A 19,930-nucleotide genomic window follows, 5' to 3' on the forward strand; every position below is an offset into this window, starting at 1 on the left:
TAGATTTTTGGTTGCCCAATAATGCACGTTCTGCAGATTAGTATTTCCATGGTTCGTGAATGTAGCCTCATTAGTAACTAAAATCAAATGTCATCCCTCTGAATCCGAAGTAGAGCCCATCGGCAGAATTCTATGCGACGCATGCAATCTGTACCAGTTAATTCTTGGTGGAGATTGATATGGTAAGGATGATATTTATGGTAATGCAGAACACGAACAACAATACTCTGACTTGTGCCAGATTCCCTTGCGATTTGATGCAAACTAACACCAGGATCTTGAATCACATTGCCAAGACTACCAATTTCCATTCCCTCATTAGTAACTTTCCTTCGCTGGATATGTTTACGGTGCGTTTAAGATCCAGTTGTTCTCAATTTATCCTACATATATTTAAATATATGATGTGTAAGGTGAGTACGTTGATGATATCTTTCAGCTTGTAAGTATCTCACTGAATTTTGTTGGCAAATGAGAAGCATATCGACTTGTTCTTCGAAGGAATACATCATTCACATTCACATTCGCTTGATTCAACGATACTAGTCTTACCGTTCCTATTAGTGTTATATTGCGAAACTTTCGAATGGTGTTAAGATGTCAATGGCACGTTAGATGGATACGCTGTATTTGGCGAATATTTACTATTTGCACAATATACAACAGAGAATTGCCAGAGCATGTGATTTGATAAGTGCTGATATGATAAAGAATACCACTGAATCCATGATAAGAAGATTGCAGCTCTGCACTGATCCCAGTGGTCATAACTTTGAACACCTTCTGTAAATGGACATTCATGCCACCTTTTTGACCTTCGTTGACCTTCAAAAACAAATAATCCTGAGTTAATAACGAGCATCAAAACCGATTCAGGGATTAGTGAACACATGGCTGTCGTAGCAAGATTGAATATTGTAATCCCCAAATCCGCGAAAAATATACCTATTCAAAAAAAGCAGATAAAAATTCACTTGACGCCTTCCTAAGAGACAATCTCCACTCATTCCAAATTAATAATATAAGTGTAGACCAGATGTGGCTTAAATTCAAAGAAATAGTATCTGCAGCAATTGAGAGATTTATACCAAATAAATTAACAAACAACGGAGCTGATCCTCCTCATTATACAAAACAGGTTAGAACACTGTTGCAGAAACAACGAAACAAACGTACCAAATTTAAACAGACACAAAATCCCCAAGACTGGCACTCTTTCACAGAAACTCGAAATTTAGCGCGGACTTCAATATGAGATGCTTATAACAGTTTCCACAACGAAACTTTGCCTCGAAACCTGGCAGAAAATCCAAAGAGATTCTGGTCATATGTGAAGTATGTTAGCGACAAGAAACAATCAATGCCTTCTCTGCACGATAGCAATGGAGATACCATCTAAGACAGTGCTGCTAAAGCAGAGTTACTAAACACAACCTTCCAAAATGCCTTCACAAAAGAAGACGAAGTAAATATTTCAGAATTCGAATCGAGAACAGCTGCCATCACGAGTAACGTAGAAGAAAATATCCTCGGAGTAGTGGAGCAACTTAAATCATTTCATAACAGCAAGTCTTCTGGTCCAGACTGTATACCAATTAGGTTCCTTTCGGTGTATGCTGATGCATTAGCTCCATACTTAACAATCATATACAACCATTCGCTCAACGAAAGATCCGTACCCAAAGACTGGAAAGTTGCACAGGTGACACCAAGATTCAAGAAAGGTAGTAGGAGTAATCCACTAAATTACAGGCCCATATTGTTAATGTCGATATGCAGCAGGATTTTGGAACATATATTGTGTTCGAACATTATGAATTACCTCGAAGAAATCGGTCTATTGACACACAGTCAACATGGGTTTAGAAAACATCGTTCCTGTGAAACACAACTAGCTCTTAATTCACATGAAGTGCTGACTGCTATTGACAAGGGATTTCAGATCGATTCCGTATTTCTTGATTTCCAGAAGGCTTTTGACACTGTACCACACAAGCGGCTCGTAGTGAAATTGCATGCTTATGAAATATCGTCTCAGTTATGTGACTGGATCTGTGATTTCCTGTCAAAGAGGTCACAGTTCGTTGTAATTGACGGAAAGTCATAGGGTAAAACAGAAGCGATTTCTGGCGTTCCCCAAGGTAGTGTTATAGGCCCTTTGCTGTTCCTTATCTATATAAACAATTTGGGAGACAATCTGAGCAGCCGTCTTCAGTTGTTTGCAGATGATGCTGTCATTTATCAACTAATAAAATCATCAGAAGATCAAAACAAACTGCAAAATGATTTAGAAGAAATATCGGAATGGTGCAAAAAGTGGCAGTTGACCTTAAATAACGAAAAGTGAGGAATCTTCTCACAAAATTCCAATCACCAACTTTCTCCTCCGAATGCGAAAATATTTTGTTGACACCGACTTGCATAGGGAGGAACAATCACCAAGATGAAATGAGGGAAATCGGAGCTTGTTTGGAAAGATATAGGTGTTCATTCTTTCTGAGCACTATACGAGATTGAAATAATAGAGAATTGTGAAGGTGGTTTGATGAACCCTCTGCCAGGCACTTAAATGTGATTTGCAGAGTATCCACGTAGATGGAGGTGTAGAAAGACCTTACTGTTACACATCATTGAATTTGTCCTCGTAGCTGCTATCAGAAAATAAGTACCAAACTATAGCATCCCATTAAAAAAAAAAAAAAAAAAAAAAAAAAGAAGAAGAAAACAAAGTTGACCTTCATATCTCTGACGTGACCCCACCGAGCAACAAAAAGTCAACGTTGTATTATGGCCCCCGTTGTCCCATGCAACATTTGTCCCACAAACTTTTCAGCACCTATCATACTTTCGCACCTATTCTAGGTGACAATAGTTGGTGACTCACCTTATATATGCATACTATCTGTAAAATGTGTCCCAAACACAGTTAATTGTAAAGAAGTAATAAATTATAACATCATGCCTCATGCTGTACTTTTACTGCATGAACATCAGAGAAGTAGTAAGTGATCAACATATTTCCTTTCATCATTTTGTAGGGGTCGCTAGTGAGAATTTTGTAAAGGATTGAAATTGTATGTGAAGTTTGTTGCAAATCATAGTGCTCTCATTCTCATGTATTGAATGAATAAAGTATGGGAATTCATGTGTCTGGGGCTACACTTCTTTTCCATCCCCACTACTCTGATAGGTAAGTGGCTCTTACTCCTGCAACAATTGTCACCTGACAGGTATATGTGTACAACGGTTTTGTGTGATAAAAATTGTAAACTATTATTAATTACTTACTGGATCTTAATTAAACAACTCTGCTTGATGTTGTCTTTCTGCACACATTGTACGCAGAGTGTACCTGCATATCAACAGAATCATCTTTGCTTCCTCTTTAACATGACATACCACATTATAGAGTATGTAGATACATAATAGTTTGCACTGAATACATACAAACTTGAACAATATAAATATACTCTTTGTGTTCGCTACCGGGCAGAACTGATACCCCATTTCAGGGTATTCAGATTCCGAAAAAAAAAAAAGCAAGTGCGGGACTGTCAATGCCTAAAGGCCCCCCACCCCATCTGATGTGTGCTCACCCAGTCCCCACACCACAGCATGTGCAAACCAAACACCACATCCAACCAGAATCAAATGCAAATATTCAGATATATGACATGACATGACATGACATGACATGTCACAGTCTGAGCACAATGATCTGTACACACTGCACAATAAATGGGTGGGACTGGATATAATTCAAACTACCAAAAATCTGGATAACAGGCAAGTACTCTACAAAATGCAAAGATTGTTAATTATCACCACAATATACAAATATTTTATTTTGGCACTCACAAGAAACACTATTTTTCCCACTTAAACTCCAGTATTGCAGACTATTCAAGTTTATTTACTGAAATATTGTGTAAGTGTATATTGATTCAAATTCATGTGGCATTTAAGATGGCTAAGTCGCATAGATGTTTCACCCACATCAGTCTGGTTGGACTTGTTTGCAGTTTATGTTCTAAATAAAGATCAGTTTTCCCATGTGTGCCATTGCCTCTGCAAGATGCATAATTTCATTCCCCGAAACACCATTTTTATTGTCCACTGTGCAGTCATTGTCATTCCTAGTAGTACAGCAGGTGGTGGTACAAAAGTAGACATCAGTCGTGATGTTGTAACCAGCATCACTGGCATTCTACAAACATGTAGATACACCACTATCATCTATATCCAAACAACCAGAAATTTTTGCTAACCTTTCAAAGAATTTAAAGGTGTTGACGACTTCATAAACTTCAGCAGTGAAATAACAAAAAGGCAGGCCATACTGTTTTCCAAGGATTCAGAATCAATAGTTCAGAATCATCTCAAGAAAATGCATGTATGAAAATAACATGTTCTATGTTTACCAGTTTCAGTAAACAAACTACACTAACTTCTCCCTCACTTCAATTAATTTACACAGTGGCTGTGGAAGAGCAGTTATGTTATAAGGGAGCTGGAACTGGTCATATCTTTTTGATCAAGAGCAGGGGGGGGGGGGGGGGCGCAGTGTGAGTGGTCGGTTGTAGTATGTTTACATTGCTCAAGATGCAAGCACACAGGGACAGGGGACTGCTAGTTATCAGGATCTCCAATGGTTTGTGTGCTGGAGGCCCTTAGAGAAATAGTGTGCGGGACTGGAAAGAAGTCCAGTGTGCACTCGGCATGCCTTCTGGCAGCCTCGTCAGAGATGTGGAACGGGCCCGTGATCAAGGGTACAGGGTGCAGTCCTCTGCAAGTTGTGGCGTAGGTCGGCACCAAATGATGTCTGCGGCTTGGTTTCTGAGGCCGTCCTGAGTTCGTAAAGGTGGCTGACTGGTCTTGCACCCAGTGTGCAAGTGGAGCTCACAGTTTGCACTGTAATAGCCAGAATTGATTGGGGGTCCTTCAATTTGGAGTGGAGGGCCTCATTCAGTGTCTGTTGAGTCTGTGATGGTCTTGGCTGCAGATTTCTGGACCTCTCCATTGTGACTTGCAAAATTGTAAGACTCACCTTGATAGGTCAGGGTTGCACTATGCCAAGGAAGTACCGACTTGGGTGGCTGAGTGCCTGTGAGTGTCCATGGTGTTTTTTTTTTTTTTTTTTTTTTTTTTTTTTTTTTTTTTTTTTTTTTTTAAAAACTGTCGAAGTATTTGTAACAAAGTCGCTGAATTTGCTGCCATCTGGGAAAGTTATCATGCTCAGATTATTCTTGGAACTCGGTGCTGGCTGAAACCAGAAGTAGAAAGCTCTGAAATATTGAGTGAGACATGAAATGTGTATCAAAACACACAGATTGGAAACCACAGGAGGGTAGTGTTCATTGCAGTGCAAAAAATGAGGCTGAAATTGAGTGTGACGGAATTTATCTGGACACTTGTGAAGGCCAGATATCACTGTCCATAACGTCACGTCCCATCCCATCAAAACTTCCTCCAATGCATTTCAAATAGTGCCATCCACATTGGCCATCTTGTCAGGTCTCCATCAAGGTTTCTTGGGAAGAAAGTTTTGACAGTTGATGTCATCCACCCATTCATCACGTGAACCCCAAGGTCATTTCCTCCCGATACATGGCCATATGCAGATCTCCATAGTCAGTTTCATCACGCTTTTCGTGATTGATATCAGTTGTTTGTTGCTCATTATTTGTTATAGTTTCATTTCATTATTATTTTCTTAAAATTTATATTAAATGTTGAAAGATTAATTGAAGCAGTGTATAGCAGTGTGTAGCAGTCTGAATTGTACGGTATGAGCATACTAAATTACTTGCCCTCTACTACATGTAGAAAGTGGACGTTTATACATACTGGTTCCTTATTTCATATTTTACAATGAAATGGACTGCAATGTGGCTGCAACTTGTGAAGTGAGAAAAGCAGTGTAGGTAGCATCGGATTGATTAGTAGTTGGAATTTATTTTAACACTGTGCTCCATAAAGAAGTGGACTGATACCTTCAGACACAGCAAGTTGTTTGTCTTAAATGTGTGTTTGTGCCAGGCTTATTTATTGTTAAGTATCCTTCTGGATTGTGTTTGAAACAGCTTTGTAAGCATCAGTGAGTGACCAATAGTTATGTAGTTTCACTAGCTAACCCCAATACAAATAAGGTATTCAGACTATTGAAAGGCAAATAAAAGATATAAAGGAAACCTATAAATCTTGAATGGGGATGGTATTGAGAGAGATGTGACCTTTGCACAAAAACTTGCACTGGACTAGCAACTGAACTTAACCTCAAATCAGTTATTTACGGAGTATGATTGCAGCTTATAACACTGTTCCTTTTAGTAATTGTGGGTGCAATTTAACATAACAAATGAAAGAAACTGATGCTTCCACCTCTTAAAATATAAAATACAGATTCCTTATCCTCAAGCTCCTTGTACAATGTATGTGTAACGCTACTTCTGTACATTTTTCGGACCCACACTCAGTTGTTTTTTTTTATGTCGTTTTGCACTTCAGTCTTCGTGCACTAATATACAAGATAACCCCGTAAGCTGCAAAACATTTGAGTCCAAAAAATGTCATTACCTTACAAGTCTGCACTCCAGCATCCTTATATACTGTATAAGCTACCACATTGTGTATTTGCACAAAATCAGTTGAAAACATTTTGCAAAGATCCCAGTTCCTGCGTTTAAAAAAGTTGAAGACAGCCATGCGAGTTGAGATCATGTTACAATTCACTTGTGTGCCATGACATGATAGACGGTGTGAATACACCGTGATATGACACTCAGTTTGAATTGGCCTTAACAGGTCTAGGTGAACTAGACTTAATCAGATGACTTGGGGGGGATTCAATAATTAAGCAGTGACAATTTTAGAATACCACTTGGTATCGTGGAAATAACCAGATTATACAGTATTGGTTGGAGATGAGATTTATGTTCAGAGCATAGACTGGGACATCTATGGATTCAGTGCAATTGCTGCAGACATGCAGTGTTATGAAGTAGTTTTTGAACACTGTTTTCTGAAAACTGTCCTGAGCAGCTAGTTAGATCACCCACCTGCAATAGAAATATTTTAGATCTTCTGGCTACAGACAGGCCTTATCTTATCAACAGTGTTGTTTTAGAGACAGGGATATGATCACAATGTCATCATAGTGACAATGGTTACTATAGTTAATAAGTCCATCAAGAAGGCTAGGAGATTTTTTGCTAGATAGTGCAGATAAGCAGTTATCAGCAAACCACTTGGACAATGAATGGACATCATTTAGTTACAGCATTATGGATGCAAAGAAATTTTTGGCAAATTGTAAATTGGTTGTACAATGTGTGTTGGAGAAGAATGTGCTGAGTAAATGATTAAGGGCTGAAAAGACCCTCTGTAGCTCAGTAACAAAATTATCAAAATACTGAAGCAGAGACTGTTGTAGTCTCAAACTGAAAGAGAGCATGCAAATGACAATCGCCAAAAGTTGATAGAAATACTTGTCTGTACAAACATAAATGTGCGAAGCATACAACTACTTCTGTCATAACCTAAGCAGAAGATATTGCTGTCAACCTGAGAAAATTCTGCCCCTATGTAAAATTGTGAAGCAGGTCAAAGGCTTCTATCCAGTTGCTCGTTGATACAGTCTGGTGTGGCACCAGAAGCTAGCAAAAGCAAAGCTGAAGTTTTAAAGTTTGCATTCAAGGAATCATTCACACAAGAGGAATGGACATTTGATCATTTGACCATTACATAGAATCTGCATGGAGGCCACAGCAATAACCATGCCTAATGTAGAGAAGCAACTGAAAGTTGGAAACAGATAAATTCTTACAGGTCCGCACGGTATCCCAATTCAGTTTCACAGACATTGGCCCTGTACTTAACCTGCATTTACTGTGAATCTCTCATCCAGTGCAAAAGTCCCAAGTGACTGGAAAAAAAAGTGCTGGTGACTCCTGTATAAAAGAAAGGTAAAAGAACACACCTGCAAAATTACAGACCAATATCCTTAACATCAAGTTGCTGCAGAATTCTTGAACATGTTCTCAGTTCAAATGTAATAAGTGTCCTTGTGACTGGGAAGAGCTTCTGTCCACAAATCAGCATGGATTCAGAAAATATCACCCTTGTGAAGTTCAGCTTGCCCTTTTCTCACACAATACCCTGTGAACTGTTCATGAAGGGCAGCAGGCAAATTCAATATACAAATTTATGAGAAGTGTTTAAAATGATGTCGACTGCAGACAGTTAATGAAGGTACTGTCATATGGAATAAGGTCCCAGCTCAGAGAGACTAGAAGATTACTAAGTAACCGAACCCAGTATGTTGTCCTTGACAGTGAATGTTCATCAGAGAAAAGGGTGCTGTTGGGAGTGCCCAAGGGAAGTGTGATGGCACCACACTTGTTCTCTACATACATAAAGAACCTGACTGATAGGGTGAGCGGCAATCTGTGATTGTTTGCTGATGAAGCTGTAGCGTATTGGAAAGTGTCGCCGTTGAGTAACTGTAGGAGGGTACATGATGATTTGGACAGAATTTCTATTTGGTGTGAGAACGCCAGGTTTCTGTAATTGTAGAATAATTTAACACAGGTGAGTAGGAAAAACAATACTATAAAGTCAGGATGCAGCATTAGCATTGTGCTGCTTGACATAGTTGCATCAATTCTGTATCTAGGAATAATGTTTCAAAGTGATACAAAATGGAACAAGCACAAAAGGACGGTTGTAGGTAAGCCAAATCGTAGACTTCAGTGTATTGGGAGAATTGTAGGAAAGTGTAACTTGTCTGTAAAGGAGACTGTGTATAAAAGAATGCAAAAGGGAATCTCTGGATGGAAGACCTTTTCGCGAAACACTGTTGAGAAAATTTGGAGAACCGGCACCTGAACATTTGAAGTGAAGTGCAGAATGAACTTACTTCTGCCGATGTTCATTTTGCATAAGGACCATAAAGATAAGAGAAATTGTGGCTTATACAGAGGGACAAACACACTCATTTTTCCCTCGCCCTCTTTGCTAGTGAAACAGGAAAGGAAATTAGTGGTAGCGGTACACACTGTAGGGTGGCTTGTGGGGTACGTGTGTAAAATGTGATGTGGGACTCAAAATGTTACTACCCACAGCCGTATGGAAAACTAGTAGAGACCATTGCTTTCATAGCAACGGTATTGGCTTTACATAAACTAAAAACAATTAAGAAAAATAGTGGAACAGTTGGTTGAATAGTAATGAACTCTAAAGAACACACATTTCTCAGGGAGAAAGATGAAAAGAAATGGGGTCTAACACAAGTAATGGTACCAAGTAAGAAGTATGAGTAACACCAGATTTGTAAAAACATGCAGCACAGCTACTGCAGAAACATGTGGGAAGAGTTCAACCTGTCGAAGCATTGCCTATCAGCCTGGTAAGGTCTTTATGTATCATTTTTATGGTCTTTAATAATTTAAGCACATACAGTATACTAATTTCAATGCTTTTTTTAACCACTTTAAGACTTCATCTTGCCAAGAAATGTCATATCTAGCTATGGATGAATTGGTCAGTTAGATATCAAAGTTTGTGGCACATTCTGTAAGGACCATGGGTTTGAGGCAGTGTAGGTGAATGTTCTTCTAATTAATGCTTCCTTGTCTGTATTAATTATGCACCTCATATCAGATACATTTTTTGTTGGATGATAATGCAACCTGACATGATCATTGCCATGATGGAACAGTTAATAGGTTGAAGTAGTTTCCACTACTTCTTCGTCCGTGCAACATCCCTCATACTATATTCACACTGTAAAAAGAAATGAGCCCTCTTAGCTTATAACGGCTTGGTACGAAGAAAGGCATCTATAATGATGATGTATTGTAGTGTCTAAAAAAGCAAGCACTTTTAATGAATGGTGTGCTTGAAAATGTTCATGTATTTCTAAAGATTGTACTTCATGCTGGATTGGTTGTTTGAGTTTCCTAGGTAAGAGTAGCAACCTGGCCCAGCTTCACACAGGTAGCATTAAGTATCTGGGGCCAGACAACTGATCTGGCATGGCCTATTCTGTTTACAGGCCACTGCGTAGTTACGTATAAAATGCTGAGAACAGTGTTAAGTAAATGAAAATACGTGGATATCTGTTGACAATCATTTATTTCCACATATATTACATTAATACTCCCACGTATGAGTATGTTGTGTTCTCTAAAACATGGAGCATAGAAAACTAAAACTAAATCAAGAGTCGAAGAATGACGCACAGAATTATGAGTGTAGTGGAATATTTGCATACACTTCCACTATGCTTGTTGTCATGTCGTGATACCTTACATCACCCATAACCCTTCCCTCAAGTGTTTTATCTTGTTGGCATCATGTTGGACATGATTAGGTACTGCATCTTTATCTTCAGTGATAGAATGGCCAGCTGTCTTCATCGCACCTTGTGTATCGTGGAAGGAGGTTTGCATCTGTCAGTGGATATCGTGGTAGGCACTTGCCTGATGTGTATAAGTGCTGTATAAGTCCCTTCATGTAGAATTCACAGTGGCTTGTGCACTATGTCTTTTTGTTTGAATATATGATTGCAGCCAGAGAGGCCTCCGAATGTGAAACTATGCTGTCAAATTTGTTCTGTGTCATTGATCAGAATTGTCAGATGTGCGATAATAATTTGGTGACAGACTCTGATGTATCGACTGTATCACCCATCACATAAAGCATTAACTACTCTGGTAGGCACAGGCACAGTGTTTGTCCATATGCTAGTTCAGCTGCTGTAGCCTTCAGGTTGCTGTTAAATGATGTACGGAGACCAGGAAGCATGGTGAGTGACGTCTCCATCTAATTTTGTGTAACGTGACACGAAAACTGCTTTGAGTTGGTAATGCAGTTGTCCTAAAATTCTGATTGCTGCTGGGTGATAAGCAGTAAAGCGAATGTGCTTAGTGCCCAACAATTCGGCCATACTACTTTGAATGAGTACGCCTCACATTGGCATCCTTGATTTGTTATATTGTGTATTAGTATGCCAAACCAGGCAATTCGTATGTGGAAAAATGTTTATGCTACTGTCTCTTTGCTGTAGTCTTCTGACTCCAGAAGAAGCCCCAAAATGTTTGTGTGCATGCCCTCTAAGCACTGGCTTGGTGGTAGAAATGTGCCTAATGGTGCCTTGATGTGTCAGGTGATCTTATTTTTCTGACCCACTATGCAGTGTCTGATAGATGTCTGTCGAAATGCCTTCCTGGCCAGATGAAACTCTGACTAATTTCATCATGCCTCGGACCCGGGATAAGCCAAATTATGCACTGATGCAATTGCCTGTGACTGAAACTGGTGAGGTGCGAACAATCTTACTTTGGCTTCAGACATGTCACAGTACAAGAAGACATTTGTTGCTGGTATAGTCACACATTGTAACTTTAATCCTGTTGGGTGACCCAGTAATATGTGTAGTTAATCATCATGCTGCTGGAACGGAACAAGGACAATGTAATCAAATGCAGGGGTTATAGCTTCAACACAGGAGTGTGTCTGCTGGTACATTCAGCTTTCCTCGCACTTGGGCTAAGTGAGTCTAACTGATTCAGTTCAAATATTGAAGTAGTCTTGATGATACTTTCTCTGGGTCCATATTGAAATCATATGTCAGCAGTTTATGGTCTATGTGTATGGTAAAGTATTAACCTTCAAATGAGTGTTAAAACTTCGTAACTGCAGCATGTGCAGTGTAAAACTCTATATCGTAAGTTGCCCAGCATTGCTGTGACAGTGACAGCTTGCGACAAAAGAATGTGAGTGGCTGCCAACTAAGTTCAACGTGTTGCTGAAGTACAGCACCAATAGTGGAAGCTGAGGCATCTACCAAGAGTGCAAGTGGTGCCTGTCATATTGGTTGAGCTAATTGTGTAGCCTCTGCTATTGCTGTTTTGACAGTTCGGTAAGCAGTATCTGTTTTGTTTGTACATTGCACCCTTGTGTCCTGCTTCGGTGCTCCCTTCAGAAGCTCATTCAATGGAGCTGTTATTAGTGTAGACTGCGTGTGTTAGTGTTGACTGTGTACAAATCTATCATAAAAATTAATGATGTTGAGAAAATGATGTGGCTCCTGAACTGAGACGGGAATACTAGAGTATAGATTCGATTTTATCTTTAGGAGGTCGGAATCCATGGGCATAGATTGTCCAAGAAGTTTTGAGTGTAATAGGGGGAAGCTAGAAAACGAGTAGGGGAAAGAAAATACTCAATCTAGTGATAGCAAGAGTCTGTGAAGTGAAATGGAAAGAAACCTAGGAAATCAGCAGTAGCAGTAACAGTAACAGAAGAACAAGCTGTTACAAATAGTTAGGTAGGCTATAAAGAGTTTGTATCAAGAAGTCAGTGAGTAAGACTCTCATCAGAAATGAGAATGAACCACAGCTGACAGGAATAGCGCTGGGTGCTGGTACCCATGCTGACATTACAAGTGCAGAGAGAGAGAGAGAGAGAGAGAGAGAGAGAGAGAGAGAGAGAGAGAGAGATTAAGCAGGTGACTCGGGTGAGAGATGGAAAAACTAAATAATGAGAGATTTAACTACTACAGTAGAAAGTGAGTAGTGGGAGAATAGGGGCTATGTAGGAATGAGAAGAGTGACTCCTCAAGTCCTGCAGTGGGTTTGAAATTGTTGCTGCTGCCTGAGTGAACACATTGGTACATGTCAGATTGTTGATACATGCAGGATGGCCATAATTAAACTTTCGCTACTAGAGCCAGTGTTGGCAAAAAACTATTTATCGTGTGGGTACCCAACTGTATAAGAATGATGACCAGGCTTTTTGCTGCAGGATTTGTGTCATTACTAGTGTTGGGGTTGTGCTTTACCATTAGATGCTCGTACTGGTTCAGTGTGACCTCAACAGCTATGTCTATACTCTGCTAACTAGCGGAAGAAGCATGGTAGACAGTACATCCCATTGCACCAGTTATTAGGTTTTCTTCCTGTTTCATTCACGTATGGAGTGTGGGAAGAATGATTGTTTCAATGCCTCTGTCCCTGTAGTAATTATTCTAATCTTACCCTCATGATCCCAACATGAGCAATACGTAGGGGATTGTAGTATATTCCCAGGGTCGTCATTGAAACTTTATTAATAGACTTTCTTGGGATAGTTTACATCTGTCTTCAAGTGAGTACCAGTTCAGTTCCTCCAGTATCTCTGTGACACGCTCTCGTGGATTGAACAAACCTGTGACCATTCATGCTGCCCTTCTCTATATATAGAATAAATATCCCCTATTAGTCCTATCTGGTTCAGATCCCAGACACTTGACCAATATTCTAAGATGGGTTGCACGAGTGATTTGTAAGCAAATCTCCTTTGTAGACTTATTGCACTTCCCCAGTATTCTACCAAGAAACCAAAGTCTACCACCTACTTTACCAACGACTGAGCCTATGTGATCATTCCATTGCTTATCCCTACAAAGTGTTACACACAGGTATTTGCATGTGTTGGCCAGTTCCAACAGTGACTCATTGATACTGTTGTTGAATATACATTTGTTTTCATTTTGTGAAGTGCACAGTTTTATATTTCTGAACATTGTGAACAAGTTACCAGTCTTTGCACCACTTTCAAGCCTTATCAAGATTTGACTGAATATGTATGCACCTTCTTTCAGATGGTACTTAATTATAGATAACTGCATCATCTGCAAAAAGCTTCTTTTTTTTTTTTTTTTTTTTACTATTAAATTGTCTGTAAGGTTATTAATATACAACGTGAATAGGAAGGGTCCCAACACATTTCACTGGGGTGATCTCAGAATATGTTCTAAGACTCTACAACTAATTAATGACAATGATATTGAACAGTAGTTTTGTAGATCCCTTCTATTACACGTTCCGTAGACAGGTGTGAGGTGTGCTGTTTTCCAAGAACTGGGCACAATGTTTTGTTGACGGAATCTATGACAGATTACAGTTAGAAGAGGGGTTAACTCGGGTGCAAATTCAGTAAGAATCTGACAAGATTCTAATGGGCCTTGGAGCTTTGTTCAATTTTAACGATTTAATTTGTTGCTCAACACCACTGCCACTAATGCTTATTTCAGCCATGTTTTCAGTGATACGAGGATTAAATTGGGTCAGTTCCCCTGGGTTTTCCTTTGTAAAGGAACATTTGAAAACGGAGTTAAGAATTTCAGCTTTTGCTTTGCTACCCCCAGTTTGTTCCTGTCTCATTTACTAGGGACTGGACAATAACTTTGGTGCCACAAATATTCTTTTAAGCTTGGGCCATAGTTCCTCTATATGCTCCTGCCCTGTGCTTGAAGTTTCAAGTTTCTCATTGAAATATGACAGTACTGATTTTTCATTATATTTATTGAATGTATGTATCTTTCTGCATGTTTTTGTTGTCCCTTGTACTTTGGTCAATCATTGTTCTCATAACTGTGTCTTGCCCAATGATACCAGTTTCAATGTGGACATTCTCAAAAGAGGTCAGGTCTTTCCATTGCCATTAGATCCAATAAATGTCCGCCATGAGTGGGGTTCCTATCTGTTCTAGGTGGTCTTCAGAGAAGGCACTTAGTAATGTTTCACAGGATGTCTTATCACACCCACTGCTAATAAAACAGTCATTTTTCCCAATTACTTGTTGGATTATTGAAGTCTCTACCAGTGATTACGGTATGATTGGGGAACTTACGTACAAGTGAACTGAGATTTACTCTAAAGTTTGCGGTTACATCAGGAGGTGAATTGAGTGGGTGATAGGATCCACCCCCTGATACTGAGTCTTGCTCATACCATCTCACTTGCAGCTTCCATTCCTTACTGTACTTATAAAGCTGTTTTATCGAAACAAAAGCAACAGTACTCCTTCTCTTACCAAGTATCATTGCATTAAGATAATATGGAGTGGTTCCTCTTTCCGCACCAGGACTGAAGAACATGCTTCAGAAGTTTGAATTAATTAGTGATTTGGAAATTGTTCCTGGCTGATGGCCTATTGTGCCAAACATTGTTGAGAGTTACTATTGATGTGGCTGAGAATGCTGGACACGGTGTTTGATCTCCAAGCAGTGCACTAGATGTGTCACTACAGCTGAACATTCTATGTGATCCACTGTTCGATAACTGCTGCGAACAATTGTGACACCCACCTGTGGTCACTGTTGTCTCCTGGTGGGATGAATACGTGGTTTGACTACATGAAATAGTTGTGATTTCAGTTGAGGCAAGATGACAGCATATTTTGTCTTTCAAATTTCTCTGCTGGGCGACAATTAGTGGGTTGTCGGGGAGCAGAAGAAATTACAAAAAGCTTTGAGTGGTACTTAAAATTTTTCCTTTTATTTTGTTTTACTGAGATCCATTTATTTTGTTGGATGTAGGATAATGTGGGTACCACATTCATGTTGAAGTCACCAATGCCCTAGATATTTGTAATCAGTGTAATCCTAAATTGTGTTATGCTTTTTTGTTTTCCTCCTCCAGACATGGTGACATGTGTAAAATTTCAGTAGGTCTGTCACAGGTTTAATTTATGCTTGATATTTCAGGTCAGTAAAAGATCAAGTTGAAGCAGCAGTGGACAAATTATTTGTACTATTTGGTGCAGAGATTTTGAAGATCATACCAGGACGTGTTTCCACGGAAGTAGATGCAAGGTAATAGTCATTTCAACATATGTTGTTCAAATTATTTTTGCCATATTTTTACTGTGATCTTATGAAATTTAGCTCTTGTGTTTGAGTGCTTCCCTAAAATTTGTTAAAACTTAATATTGTAATGCTCAATCAACTACAGTCTTTAAATGTAATGAGAAAATAGTGTCACTGAATCATTGAAGCTGTTTCCAAAAACAATTTTATTCCCATATGCCCTCATAACATTTTTATGTTAGTGTGTAAAATGAAAATGTCAGTATAGTAAATTCCCGGTGACAGTCGTACAAAAAACATTATTAAAAACAATTTGTTTGATATAGAGTTCACAACATGTAACCTACAAAATATTTAATGCAATTTCTTCTTGATTTAGTTGTGATTAGACAAAAGTCTGTACTCACCTTACAATCGGGTGAATGTGAGAGATCCATATATTGTTGGTTTAATAATTCTATAACCAAATAAAAGAGGGATGTAGGCACTTAATACGTTATGACTACACATGTAATTCTTAATGAAACATTTGTTAAATTTCAGGTTGTCTTTCGACAAGGAAGCAAGCATAAAAAAAGCAAGGCGACTCATTGAACTGTATGAGGAAGAAGGTATAAAAAAGGATCGCATTCTTATTAAACTAGCATCCACATGGGAAGGCATACAAGCAGCAAAGTAAGAATGGCTACTAGAAAATTCTTTTTATGACTCCTTTACACACACACTGAAGAGCCAAAGAAACTAGACTAATATCGTGTAGGGATTTCACGAGCACGGAGATGTGCTGCAACACGATGGTGACTTGGACTCGACCTAGTGTCTGAAGTGGTGCTGGAGGGAATTGACACTATGAATCCTGCAGGGCTGTCCATAAATTCGTAAGAGTACGAGGGGCTGGATATCTCTTCTGGACAGCACATTGCAAGGCATCCCAAATATGCTCAATAATAGTTTTTAGTGGCCAGCAGAAGTGTTTAAAAGCAAAGAGAATAGCTCCTGGAGCCACTCTGTAGCGATTCTGGATGTATGGGGTGCCGCATTGTCCTGCTGGAATTGCCCAAGTCCGTCGGAATGCACAATGGACATGAATGGGTGCAGGTGAACAGGCACAATGCTTAAGTATGTGTCACCTGTCAATCATATCTAGACGTATCAGGAGTCCCATATCAATCCAACTGCACATGCCCCACACCATTACAGAACCTCCACCAGCTTGAATAGTCCCCTGCTGACATGCAGGGTCCATGGAGGCATGAGGTTGTCTCCACACCACTACATGCCCATCCGCTCGCTCAATACAATTTGAAATGAGACTCGTTCGACTAGGCAACATGTTTCCGGTCATCAACAGTCCAATGTCGGTGTTGACAGACCCAGGTGAGGCGGAAAGCTTTGTGTCATGTATTCTGTAGTCATTAAGGGAACACAAGTGGGCCTTTAGCTCCGAAAGCCCATATTGATGATGTTTTGTTGAATGTTTTGCACACTGACACTTGTTGGTTTCCCAGCATTGAAATATGCAGCAATTTGCGGAAGGGTTGCACTTCTGTCCCATTGAACATTTCTCTTCAGTCGCCGTTTGCCCCGTTCTTGCAGGGTATTTTTCCGGCTGCTGCTATGTCTGAGATTTAATATTTTACCAGATAACCAATACTCACGGTACACTCGTGAAATAGTCATATGAGAAAATCCCCAGTTCATCGCTACATCGCTTGTGCGCCAACTAGAACACCATGTTCAAACACGCTCATATCTTGATAACCTGCCATTGTAGTAGCAGTAACCAATATAACAATTGCGCCAGGCACTTGTCTGATATAGGCATTGGCGACCGCAGTGCCATATCTGGCTGTTTACATATGTGTTTATTTTAATATGCCTGCCTATATCAGTTTCTTTGGCATGTCAGTGTATGTGGAAAGAATATAAAGTATTAATACACAAATTCAATTATTTTACTTTGTGAAAATAATTGTTGACTGTCCCTTTTCAGCTCTCCATCAAAAACCACTTGTAAGATTAAATTTCCCACAACTGTTTTAGCAGACATTCATCTGAAAGATGAGAAGAACTGGTTGGGAGTAGTAGAATGAGAGGGGGGGGGGGTTGGTTCTGTTTATTGATACTATTTCAGTGAGGTGTTGGGTGGAGTTACAGTATAATGCAGTAAATAAGTTAAAAAAGCTTGCAAAACATACCTATGGAGAAGACTCGCTGTTGATCCTCAACTTCAGTAAACTTATTACTGTGTATAAATAGGCCAAAATACCAATTGTTGAGATGTAATGTAGAATGACCATAGAAAGTTGTTAGAAAAATGGGTGGGTGGATTTGGACTTGTTTGGAGAAGCTCTAAAGGAAACAACCTACAAAATCCTTATTCAACCAGTTCTTGAGTACTGCTCGTTATTCTTGAGACTCAAATATTTGAGCTTTCTGTGAAAATATATTATGACTGTCTCATTAATAAGTTTTGCTTTATAATTTGAATCTTGCAGCTATTTAATGTATGCACATATAGTTTACGAAATATTAACTTTTTTTGACTTTTAGGGAACTAGAAGAAAAACACGGCATTCACTGCAATCTTACACTGTTGTTTTCATTTTGCCAAGCTGTTGCCTGTGCTGAGGCTGGCGTTACCCTAATATCTCCTTTTGTTGGCCGTATTCTTGACTGGTATGTGGCAAATACATCACAGAAGCAATATGAACCAGAGGAAGATCCTGGTGTGCAATCAGTCACAAAGATTTATAACTACTATAAGAAATTTGGTTACCAAACTGTAGTGATGGGTGCATCCTTCAGAAATATTGGTGAGGTGAAAGCTCTTGCTGGCTGTGACTTGCTGACAATTAGCCCCAAACTTCTACAGGAACTTGATTCTAACGCAGATGAGGTCCACGAGATGCTGACGGAGAAATCCGGTGAGTAAAGCACACAGTTTCAAATACAGTACTTCAATGTTCAGTGCATGTTACCTAAATGCTTCAATATTATTAATGAAAAGGCAGGTAAAAAACTCCCCCACCAACAACAAGTTTTCTCTTTAGTGAGTCTTAGGAGAGCAGTAGAGTAAGTTATGAGCCAAACGCTTCAGCATTTGTGCATGACAAAAAGTGTTTGGAAAGTTCTATTAGAAGCTGTTTGTTGTGCACTGATTAACTGGCAATAAAATTATGATTCTCTAAAGGAGGTGGCAGAATATTTGATGGCGTTTTGAGTCTTTATGTGTGTTTGTTAATAACTTTGTTTTTAAAATTGAGAGCTTTTGTAACGTAGCAGTGGAGTTCCATTATCAGGCCCAATGAACTGTGTGGTGCTGAGTTTTATTCTGCAGGTAATAATGTAGAAATAGCACAGTTAGCATGTGAAAACAGCGCTGTCCTGAAGCTGTACTTCGTGCTACAATTTTCCACAGCCAACATTTATTTTCCCCATTCTGCATTTGCCAAACCATAAACATTTTTCAACTTAGGGGGCATCCTAGTTTTCACATTACATACTGGTAGTAGACAGGCATAAAGTCACAATCACTTGCAGAACCATTGGTTCCTTGATCCGTCTGGGGAAGGTATTGGAGAAAACGGAAGTAATAGGTTGTCCATTAGGAAAGCACCCATTTCCCTTGGTTACGGGAAAGACAATTGGAATAAGAACAGTAATGTTATGGTGCCGTTAAACACATGTGTGCTAGTGTGTTGGAACTTCCAGACAAATAAAACTCTGTACTAGACAAGGACTTGAACCTTGAATACGATTTTACCAATAAGATCTTTGCTGTTGTTTTTGATGCAACTCTCCATGCTACTCTTATCCTGTGCAAATCTTTTCCGCTGTGAATAACTGCTGCAACCTACAGCCATCTGAGCCTGCTTAGGACTTGGGGTCTCCCTCTACCTTTTACATCCATACTTCCCTGCGCTACTAAATGTCTCGGACTACGACCTATCAGCTGCTCCCCTCTTTTACAGAAATTTTATCACAGATCTCTCTTCTCCCAATTCAATTCAGTACCTCCCATTAGATACAGAATCTATCCAGCTAATCTTCATCAATCTCCTGTAGCAACACATCCTAAAACCTTCCATTCTATTCTTGCCTGAACTGCTTTTCATTGGCGCTTCCCTTCCATTTAAGAAAAGCTCAACACAAATACCTTCAAAAGAGATTTCCTAACACTTTAATTTGATTCAATGTTATCAAATTTCTCTTCCTCAGAAATGCTTTCTTTGCTATTGCCAGTCTGCATTTTAGATTCTCTGTACTTCAGCCATCATCAGCTATTTCAATTGC

The 19,930-nt window shown here is 39.3% G+C and overlaps 1 protein-coding gene across 1 annotated transcript in view; it reads left to right on the plus strand.

The window, feature by feature from the left end:
- The window catches only part of LOC124622279 (transaldolase), a 42,370-nt gene that overhangs the window by 11,683 nt on the left and 10,757 nt on the right, over window positions 1–19,930 (plus strand). The window contains exons 3-5 of the mRNA XM_047147944.1: window positions 15,533–15,640; window positions 16,178–16,309; window positions 18,188–18,561. Coding sequence (XP_047003900.1) covers window positions 15,533–15,640; window positions 16,178–16,309; window positions 18,188–18,561 — 614 coding nt within the window. The remainder of the gene's footprint in view (window positions 1–15,532; window positions 15,641–16,177; window positions 16,310–18,187; window positions 18,562–19,930) is intronic.

Source organism: Schistocerca americana, chromosome 7 (assembly GCF_021461395.2).
Source record: "Schistocerca americana isolate TAMUIC-IGC-003095 chromosome 7, iqSchAmer2.1, whole genome shotgun sequence".
NCBI classification, from domain to species: domain Eukaryota; kingdom Metazoa; phylum Arthropoda; class Insecta; order Orthoptera; family Acrididae; genus Schistocerca; species Schistocerca americana.